Source organism: Microtus ochrogaster, linkage group LG9 (assembly GCF_000317375.1).
Source record: "Microtus ochrogaster isolate Prairie Vole_2 linkage group LG9, MicOch1.0, whole genome shotgun sequence".
Lineage (NCBI taxonomy): Eukaryota > Metazoa > Chordata > Mammalia > Rodentia > Cricetidae > Microtus > Microtus ochrogaster.
Genome location: NC_022034.1, coordinates 7,565,386 through 7,575,986, shown reverse-complemented (window position 1 = coordinate 7,575,986; position 10,601 = coordinate 7,565,386). Strand labels below are relative to the sequence as shown.

General features: G+C 36.6%; 1 protein-coding gene across 6 annotated transcripts in view; it reads left to right on the top strand.

Moving 5' to 3' along the window:
* Positions 1–10,601, top strand: part of Qki (QKI, KH domain containing RNA binding) — a 90,330-nt gene that overhangs the window by 16,786 nt on the left and 62,943 nt on the right. For all 6 annotated transcript variants that reach the window (XM_013352273.2, XM_026787395.1, XM_026787391.1 and 3 more), the window contains exon 2: positions 2,841–2,957. In XM_013352273.2, coding sequence (XP_013207727.1) covers positions 2,841–2,957 — 117 coding nt within the window. The remainder of the gene's footprint in view (positions 1–2,840; positions 2,958–10,601) is intronic.

The following is a 10,601-nucleotide window of genomic DNA, read 5'->3' as shown; positions in this document are numbered from 1 at the left end:
CCCCCCCCCCTTTTAATGGATCAACTCCAGTGAGCAAAATTATCAGTCTGTGCCTTGGAAGAGTAGTAGCATAGATAACCTGTAATGAAAAATCCTTTAAGGGTTGGGGAGGTGGCTTGCATTTGAGACTAGCACCCACACGGTGGTTCACAATCATCTGTAACTATAGTTCTAGGGGACCCAACACCTTCTTTTGGCCTTTCCAGGTACCAGACCTGAACATGGTGCACAAACGTACATGAGGCATATACTCACTTATATGCAAAAGCAAAATTACAGGTTAACAAATATTTAAATAAAATTTTATTTTATAAATTTGAATATTTAGGGAATATGGGCGCATTTATAAGGAAGACAACCACAGTACATCAAAATTGATAATACTAAGGTATAAAAATAACAGTTAGCCGGGCGGTAGTGGCGCACGCCTTTAATCCCAGCACTCGGGAGGCAGAGGCAGAGGCAGAGGCAGTCGGATCTCTGTGAGTTCGAGGCCAGCCTGGTCTAGAAAGAGCTAGTGCCAGGACAGGAACCAAAAGCTACAGAGAAACCCTGTCAAAAAAAAAAAAAAAAGTTAATGAAACTGAGTCTATCATCAGTGAGTTTCAATTGGTATTTAAAATAAAATAGTGTTTGTTTTATATAAGCTCATCCAGATAGTTGGAAACATTTCAACATGTTTGGAGACCTGAATAAACTTTAGTGTCTAAATCTGAGGTCCTTATTATGAGAAAAGAAAATTATTTTATGCATGTGAATCGTTTTTTGCCTGCATGTATGTCTGTGTACCACATGCATGCCTGGCTCTTGGGAAGACTGGAAGAGGGCTTTGGATCCGTGGGACTGGTATACAGAGGATTATGAGCTGGCTTGAGTAAGAGCTGAGAATTGAACACAGGTTTTCTGGAAGAACAGCCAGTGCTAACTGCTGAGCCTGTGCTCCAGCTCTGTGAATGATTTTTTTTTTTCTTTTTAAAATAAGCCACCAAAACGTTGGGAAACTGAACCTAGTAGACCATAAAAGTTAATGCATAATATCCAACTTGAGTCTATTTCAGAAATATAAAATTGATTTAAAAAATTAGTTGTAACCCTCTGATCTGTTGAAGTATATAAGATGCTTAGATCACCTGGAACTTTATCAACCTTGTTCTTGAAACTAGTAGCAAGTAGAGAATGATACACATTTGCTTTTGAACTCAAGGTGTGCTATGTAAGTAGTAAATAAAAATATAGAGTTGGAAGAGAAAAAGATACGACTCCGTGACAATGGCAGTTTGCAGACACAGCCCCCAGGAAGGCCCCCAAGAACAACTATAAAAATCAGTAATCAAGAATATGTGTTTCCAGGTAAAGATGGATTAGAAACTAATTATGTATTCACATGTTAGAACAAAGTAGGTTTCAAAATATTTGCAGACTTATTAGGAAAACTTAAGTTTTTAGAAATAGCTTAAAAATAATTAAAGGCACATTGAAAAATGTTTTTACGTTTTTGAGAGATGAAAGAAGGCCGAACTAAATGAAATTAGGCCGTTATTCATGATTTAAAGTTTAGTAGTTGATCCCAATGCACACTTTACTGAGTATCTAAACAATTAGTGAGATATATGCAGTAATGGAAAATGGCTGGAAATAGCTACGATACTTTTCAGTACAGTTCCACCAGTTAGTACATACAGTATGATGTAGTAAGAATAAATAATGGACTAGAAAGTTCCAAATATGTGTACTTATATGTAGCTTAGCAATGGGGTAAGTCCTGAGAAGTGCATTGTTTGACAGATTTGTTTTTTGGAGAGCATAAAATATACTACAGATCTAGGTGATACAGGCTGGTTACCCATCAGATGTGGTAAATTTAATGTGTGCGAGGCTGATACAAGTATAATGTTACATGATGTTTACAGCAGGCTAGTTGTTTTTCCTGGTGAGTGGAGGTGTGTACTTCCCAGTGACCTTTTAAATTGTATAAATGTGAATAATATAAGAAGCTAAGGTTTTCTTTATACAATACTTTTCATCACTGACTTTTTTTTATAGAAAGTTTAGACTCTTTGCATTAACTTTTAAAAGTATAAGTTAAAAGTGGGATTGGAAGAAAAAGATAATTAAGAATCCATAATAAAATTGTTTAAGAATTATAATTTTAACAAGCATACTCAAGAGTTTTCTACGTAGCACAGGATAGAATCCTAGTTTGAACATTAATATTCTATCAGCAATGTGGAACTGTCACTTACACAGTTGTTTCTGGAGACAACTTTTCTTGTTAAGAAAACAGGACTCGGCCGGGCGGTGGTGGCGCACGCCTTTAATCCCAGCACTCAGGAGGCAGAGGCAGGCGGATCTCTGTGCGTTCGAGACCAGCCTGGTCTACAGAGCTAGTTCCAGGACAGGCTCCAAAGCCACAGAGAAACCCTGTCTCGAAAAACCAAAAAAAAATAAAAATAAAAAAAAAAAAGCAGGACTCTCACCCAAGTATTCTTGTTAAAGGACAGAATTTATTTTGTAGAGTGTCACCGCCTGTGTGGTAACCGTGCTTTGTTAGCTCTTTATTCTCTGGCTTGGATTATGTGTTGATGGACAACTCAATAAAGATACCTTTGTTTAGCTAGATTGTTCTATAGCTTGCATTAGTGCATATGAAATTCCTTGTAAGGCAATGATTTACATCTCATTCGTTAAGAAATTAATGAGTTCTAGGTTTGATTTTTTTTTTTTCCTGGTTTATGTTCAGAAGAGATTGAGTAAGTTAATGCATATGTATGCTTTTAAAGAACGTCAGTGCAACTTCAACAGGGAATAATATATATTATCTATATTATCTTTCCCTACAGTTTAATTTTGTTGGGAGAATCCTTGGACCTAGAGGACTTACAGCTAAACAACTTGAAGCAGAAACAGGATGTAAAATAATGGTCCGAGGCAAAGGCTCAATGAGGGATAAAAAGAAGGTAAGTCCTTTATAAATGGATGTTCTCCAGGCCCATTAATAATCAATTTCCATATCTCAGACATTGAGTATGATCCTCACAATGAGAGCTTTGGAGTGGTTTTAGACATTCTGATTTCCTCATTGCCATTTTCATTCAAGAACTGAAATATCTAGCATGATAACTTGCTTTGCTACTTAGTATTTAAAAACCGCCAATAAGAATCTGACTACTGAGTTTTATGTAACAACTAAAACTTGAAAAACAAAACAAAACTGAGGTGGATTTTTTTTTTTTTGTTTTTTTTGTTTTTTTTGAGTCCAAGGCCTTGAGCTGTGCCATGAAGTTGTATCACCAGGTCCTTAAGTTTTAGGTGAGGTCTCACATCCCGGTCCCTCCACACTCTTGTGGTTTTAAGACCATACTGTGATAAGCCAACCCAGGCTTGCTTTAATCTTGTTATCTTACTTTACTTTTCTGGATAGCTGGGCTTGTAGGCATAACATTGTGCTCAGCTCCTAAAGTGTTTGTTTTGATAGACCCCAAATGAGATTGGCCAGATGAGTGGGGACAATTAGTTTCAGCAATTATGTTTTTCTTGACTAAAAGCAGTTTTCTAGACATTTTACTTTAGTAAGTAAATCTGCTTTCTATTTTTAACCCCTGCTCCTAGTACCACTTCTGTTACTTTGTGTGTGATTGAAAGAGTGAAGAAAAGGAGGGAAAACTCTGAGTTGTCAGTTAGTTGAATTAAGTATTTGATGCCCAACTATTTACTTTAAATATTGTTGTTATGGAGATTCTATTTGCCTCGTTTGCTTTTTTTTTAAAGATTTATTTATCTATTATGAATACAATATTCTGCCTGCATGTGTACCTGCACCCCTGAAGAGGGCCCCAGATCTCATTATAGATGGTTGTGAGCCACCATGTGGTTGCTGGGAATTGAACTCAGGACCTCTGGAAGAAGAGTCAGTGCTCTTAACCGCTGAGCCATCTCTCCAGCCCCCTCGTTTGCTTTTATCCAGAATATTATGAGGTAGAATATTAAAATTTCTGTCTGTGGGAAAAAAAAGAACAATGTGATTTTAAATATCATGAGTTCTATTACTTTCTTTAAAATTTGTTTTTAAGGGTGATTTTATTTTTTTTATAAACTATTATTTTTCAAAGATCCATTGGATGATAAGTCTGGGGTCATTTTATGTTGGAATACTTGGTGGAGTTTATAGAAAGAAAGCGACTCACCAGTGTTTTGACTTTGTTTTGATGCGCTATCACCTGAGCCGCCCCAAGCTGACAGCATCTTAGTTCTTAGTTCAGTGCAAAGGATTGGGTATCTAGAAGTCTTGAAGGAAACTCTGATGATATCTTTAATAATGTCTTCGTTATTTAGTTGAATTTAAAGATATTTTTGTGGGAGTTATATGATATTTTTCTCCCTAGAACATTTTTAGATGTTCATTTAAACTTTTTAAAGTAAAACTTTTAAATACATTTTGAATTTAGGTGCGTTGTAATCTGAAATTTTGGTTCCTTTGAGTAAGTGGCGTTAGGGTGGCATTGGCCTTAAACAGTACAAATACAGTTGCCTAAGGACATCGAATGAAGTTTTGACAACTTAAGAGCATACTGATCTTCACCAGAAAAGTGGTGTCTATCCATTCACTAGTTAAGAAATATTGTTTCTTGGGCTAAAGAGATGGCTGATTGCTGCTCTTTCAAATGACTCAGGTTCAGTTCTTAGCACCTCACAACTGTCTATAACTCCAGGGTCCAACACCTTCACACAGACATACATACATGCAGGCAAAACACCAATGCAACGTAAAAATAAAAAATAAAAAAAGAAATATTTCTTAAAAGAAAATACTGTTTCCTTTTCTAAGTTTCTGCTAATTTGGTTTGCCCCATTATGTTAAACTCTGCCTATACAGTACTCATAGATAAAAATTAGAGATTATTTTAGCCATGAGTACAGATATTTTTTGTTGTCTTTGGCAGAATAAAATGATAAGGAGCGAACATTAATCAAATGGCTTAGGTTTGAATCTTGGTTCTGCCTTTTATTGTTTGAGGGTTGGATGAGTTATGCATGTAAAGCTTTTAGAACAAGGAGATGGATACTAATAAGTATTGAAATAAATGATAGCAATATATTGTGTTTTAAACTACAAACTCATGGAGATGCTTATTTAATATGAGAAAATACCATAGTTCTTTTACTCTTGTAATTGATAGTATTTCCTGCTGTCTGTTCTGGTCACTTTTGAGTGTCCCATGTCATAGTAGGGTTTCTCCTATTAACCTTATTTGTAGAAACAGTCCCCATTTTATTTTCTCCTATTGTCTGTTGAGATGTGAAACCTTTAAGATTATACATGTTATATACGTATACATGTTATATAATGTGTAAAGCATGTTTGCCATACATGTGCAGAATATACATAGGTATATATTAATACACCTATAGAAAACAATAGTAAAATAAATGAAAACACCTGAAAATGAATTATATGCAGAGTATATTTTCAGTGTTGTTAAAATGCTATAGATGATCTTGCTATATTGAATGGCTTCTGTGTGACTGATACTTTTTATGTAAATTTTGTGAGGAATTTATAAATTTTTTATCATCAAAATGTTTTCATAATTTAATTTTGATGGCATATAACACTATGTCATCTTTATGGTGTAATTCATATGTGCTTTTTTGCATGTGTATGAGTGCACGTGTGTGTACATACATGTATATGTCCATGTGCATGTAGAGACCAAAGCTTGGTGTCTCAGTTTTCTTTTATTGCTTGTGTATTGAGTCAGGATCTCTTACTTGAACTTTCCATCTTATGTATTGATTCAAGATCCCTCACTTCAACATAGAACACTGATTCAGCTAATCTAGTTGTCTTCATTTTGTGTGTACTGTGATTATGAATGGGTCTCACACTCAACATGACTTTCACATAGGTTCTGGAGATCTAAACTGTTCATCAGCCTTGGACAGCAATTGCTTTACTGAGCCATCTTCCCCAACCCTGGGTGGCTTTTAGAAGTGTTGATAGTAAAAGAAAGTGAAAAATAAAGGTGTTTTCACTTGGTGCTTGTCTGTTGGGTAAAAAATAGAACTGGTAAGTAATGACATAAATTAATATAACAAGGCTGATGAGTATGTTGTAATAGTTAACGAAAATTTTATTATAATCCTTTATGATTATGTACTAAAATAAAATACTAAGAAAGCTAAAAAAATCTTAATTTCTTTGTTGCTTCATCGAAGTTGGACAAAAATATGATAGAAACAATGTTTGCTGACAGAACCCTTCATTAAATACAACACATACTATCTTTTATGGAATTTCCTTGCTGTTTGGTGAATACTTGGCATTGAATAAGCATTAGAAAAGATGGCCCTGTAGTTGAGGTAATGAAAGGATGATGTTGATGCCTCTCCTTGGCATTCCCCTCAAAGGCTTGGCAAACAGTGATGATTATAGGCTCTGTCTGCTTTTAGTTCTTTCTGGAAGATAGATAATATCATGCAATTCTAAGATGCTGATTTTAACCACATAAGTTAATTTGCCAATTAAGCTTTCGTTTTCTTGGCATTGGTAATGATTTATTATTATTGGTGGGCTTGCCAAGACTGGTTTTTGTGTTTGTTTTAAAATTTAAGTAGCTGTCAGAATAGGGGCAGGTAACATAGAATCTGATGGCAGGAACTGATAGAATTTGGAACACTATTAGGATTGTCTTGTCTGTACCAGGAAGCATATGGCAGTGTCCCAGTACTCTCTATCTCTGCGGTTGAGTGTGTTTGTGGTAATAGCATTGTTAGAAAATACGGTGTTAGTGAAAATCAGCTACTTTGAGGTCATTTCTTCTGATTTAATTCTGTGCATTAGCTCTGTTCTCAATATTTGACACAATCTTCCAAATAGTTTGGGTTTTATTGTTTACATTTTGTGTGTAAGGAAATTTCTTGTCAGGGAGGTTGAGTGACTTGGCAGAGTTGACATTCCAAAAAAGTGGTAGTCAGATGTTGAAACGACATGTGCAGTGTTTTGTTTCATGTACCACTAGTAAGCCGTTTCCAACAGTAACAGCTGCAGAAATACTGCAACATTTGAATTTAGGAAATCAATTTAATGTATTTTGTTTCATGTTTTCTTATTTTTCCATAGGTCATAATATGTTTAAATTTTATTTGACTTAAGGATGAGTGGAAAGCAAGTTATTTTTTATTCCTTGAGACCACTGAGTACTCCTGATATTAGACGTTTAGGGACTTCTTACACTACAGTAATCAGCAGTCAAGTCTCTCGGGAGCATTTATGGCATCATATAATTTACTTCAATTTCAACACTATCTATTTGGAGATTATATCAGATCACAGAAGTTATGGAAGCGAGCTCCACTCCAAGCACAACCCCATCTGTGGTCCCTGTTCAGCTCTAAGACCTTTTTTAATCCCTCTCTCAGGTTTGGTTAATTTGCTAGAGTGGTCTACCTCGAATAAAATAACATTTAGGTTTGCCAGTTTGCTATTAAAGGATATTTAAGTGGTACAGATGAACAGCCTTATGAAATGAATGCCCAGAGTAAGTTATGGATGGGGGAAGGTAGAGTTTGCATGGCATCTTCTGAGAGTGACAGGCACCATTTGGGCTTTTCTGGTTGTTGAACTGCATAGAAATTTTCCTATTTCTCTCCTTAGGAGTTTTTATGAGGCTTCTTTGGGGAATGGTAAATGTGACATCATTGGCCATTTGTTCCCTATCCTTTTCTCTTTTTGGAAACTAGAAAGTGCCAGCCTTTTTAGTTAAAATGATTTTGGTTTCCCTGGCAACCCACTCACAGGCTGGGACTGTCCCATAACCTTTAATCATCTATTACCTCATTAGTATACAAAGAGTAAATGAGAGCTCTATTGCCAAGAAATGAAGAACAGATACACTCACATAATGAATCAGCAGTATCATACAGATTATTTTTAATTTGAAATCTAATGGTGGGCTTAAAAATTAGAATATTCAATATGCAGTGGGAGTAGGACCTGAAATTGAGCTATGTTTTGTATACCTTTCTCTTACATGTTGAAGGGTGCTGTGTACTTTGTTGTTCCACCTGTCACATGGGGCCATTTAGAGAATTTTCTGTGTGTGACACGTGAATACTCAGGAATAATTTAGGTGTTTTGGAGTATTTTATAAATGGTTTCTTACTAGGGAGTTTCAATTAGGCAGTAATTCCCTTGATAGGAATTCTTCATAGGACAGAATTCTTCAAGGATTTAATCTTAGTTTTTCTAATAGGAAACTATTTTGAACATAATCCAGATACTAGAGAAAGTGGTTTAGGGAAAGAAAGTAATAGAGCATCACTGTATTTTGTATACTAGAGATATTTTATTTGTATTCTGATAAATAAAGCTTGCCTGAAAATCAGAGAAGCAGAGCAGTAAGCCACTAGAGTCCAGAGATACCTTTAATCCCAGGATTCCTGAGATAAGAGACTGATGGCTCTGTAAATTCAGGGCTAACCTGCACTACAGGAGAGCAAGCCAGAAACAGATCCAGGTGGTTTTGCTTATACCTTTAACCCCAGTACTTGGCAGTCAAACACCTGTAGTCCTATAAGTGGAGACAGGAGTGTTATGGTTGGATGGAGAGAGGATTATAAAGGGGAAGAGATAGGAACTCACTAGAGTGTGGCACCTGAGATTTGGTGGAGACACACTGCAGTCTAGGCAGTCTGAGGACTGCCCCTTCTGTCTGAGCATTGATTGGTAGAGGTAAAAGGTCTCTCTAGTGGCTTACTGCTCTGCTTCTCTGATCTTCAGCTTTAACCCCTACATCTCATTTTGTGATTTTATTATTCATACCATAGTACACAACTACTTACTAATTTTTAAATTAAATTTATTTTATTCTGACCACAGTTTCCCCTCCTCTGTTCCTATTCCTTCCTCCCAGCTCCTCTCTGCCCACCCTCCACCCCCTCTGTTTCTTTTCAAAAAGGGGCAGGCCTCCCATGGGTATCAACAAAAGCCTGGCTATCAAGCTGCAGTGTGTGTATTAAGGCTGGGCAAGACAACCTAGTATGAAGAATAGGTTCTCAAAAGCTAGCCAAGGTGTTAGGGACAGCTCCTACTCCCACTGTTAGGAGTTTCACAAGTAGACTAAGTTATACACTGTCAAAGACACACACACACACGTGGACGGCCTAATTCAGCCCCATGCATGATGTGGGATTCCCTTCTGTATGCTGTGAATATGTTTTATTACCATGGATTAATAAAGAGGCTGTTTTGCCCAATGGCTTAGCAGAGCAAAGTCAGGTGGGAAAATTGAACAGAGATATATATAGAGTAGGTGGAGTCGAAACACCCTGTAGCTGCTCAAGGAGACAGATGCCAGATCCTTACCAGTGAGCCACAGCCTTAATGCCGATACATAGATGAATAAAAATGGGTTAATTCAAGATGTAGGAGATAGCTAGAAATATGCTGAACAGTGTTGTAATTAGTAAAGTTTCTGTGTGATAATTCGGGTCTGGGCTACTGGGAAACACAGTCTCCTTCTACACATGCAGGCACCCTGGTTGTTGGCTCAGACTCTGTAAACTCCTGAGTCTAGGTTAGTTGTTTCTGTGGGTTTTCTTGGCTGATGTCCTTGACCTCTCAGGTCCATACAACCCCTCCTCTCCATCTTCAGCAGGATTTCTTGAGTGTGTCCTTAGTTTGGCTGTGGATCTCTACCAGTTAACTGGATGAAGGGTCTGGTGACAATTGCGATAGTCACCAATCCCAAACAAAACATTGCTCATTTTTGTGGGATGGATGATAGTTATAGTGGCAAAGGAAGTTACTTCCGTAGAGAAAGTCTTTGTAGGACACTTTAGATTTCTAGTACCAGTCTACAGATATACAGCTACAGTCTACAGCTCTTCCCTGTCCTAAACAGAAGGGATCAAAGTGTGCAAGCCTGTGAATTCCTGTCTCACACCTCATTTTATTTAGTCAGATCCACCCATGATTGAAATGTTTGGAGTTGGTGAAGCTAGGTCAGTCAAATCTGTCTTAAAGAAGTTCTCAGACTTGAAAGTTTTAGTTCAAATCCTTCTCACTATGAAGGACAGACAATGGATGAGTAGGGATCTGCCGGTCATTCTAGGACTGCTAATAGTTGTATGTATATTCACATTCATTAAACAAACACTAAATATAATTAAAAGATTAAAAACCAAGTCCATTATTCTAAAACTACTTCAGACAGTTTGGGGATATTTTCTAGGTTGTTCAAATAATTGTTCATATGTACACTTCTTATAGAAAAAGTGGGTCGTGCTGATTCATAATTTTATATTTCTTCTGCAATATTATGTTCTATCCTTTTTCATTTTACTATGTAGTTGAGCTATATGTTGAGGGATAGGAAGGTGTGAAATTGAAAAAATGAAATTTATGCCCTGGCAGTGCTGAAGCATGCATTGGCAGCCTGTATATGGAGGTTCTGTTGAACTTGCTCATATATTGGGTTTCATAGGAAAAGGTACTCAAACAGAATTCCAAGTAATACACAAACTAGTTTCCTCCATTTTTAGGAGTGTAAGGATTGACATTCTCTCTCTCTCTCTCTTTTTTTTATTTAATTATTTTTTTT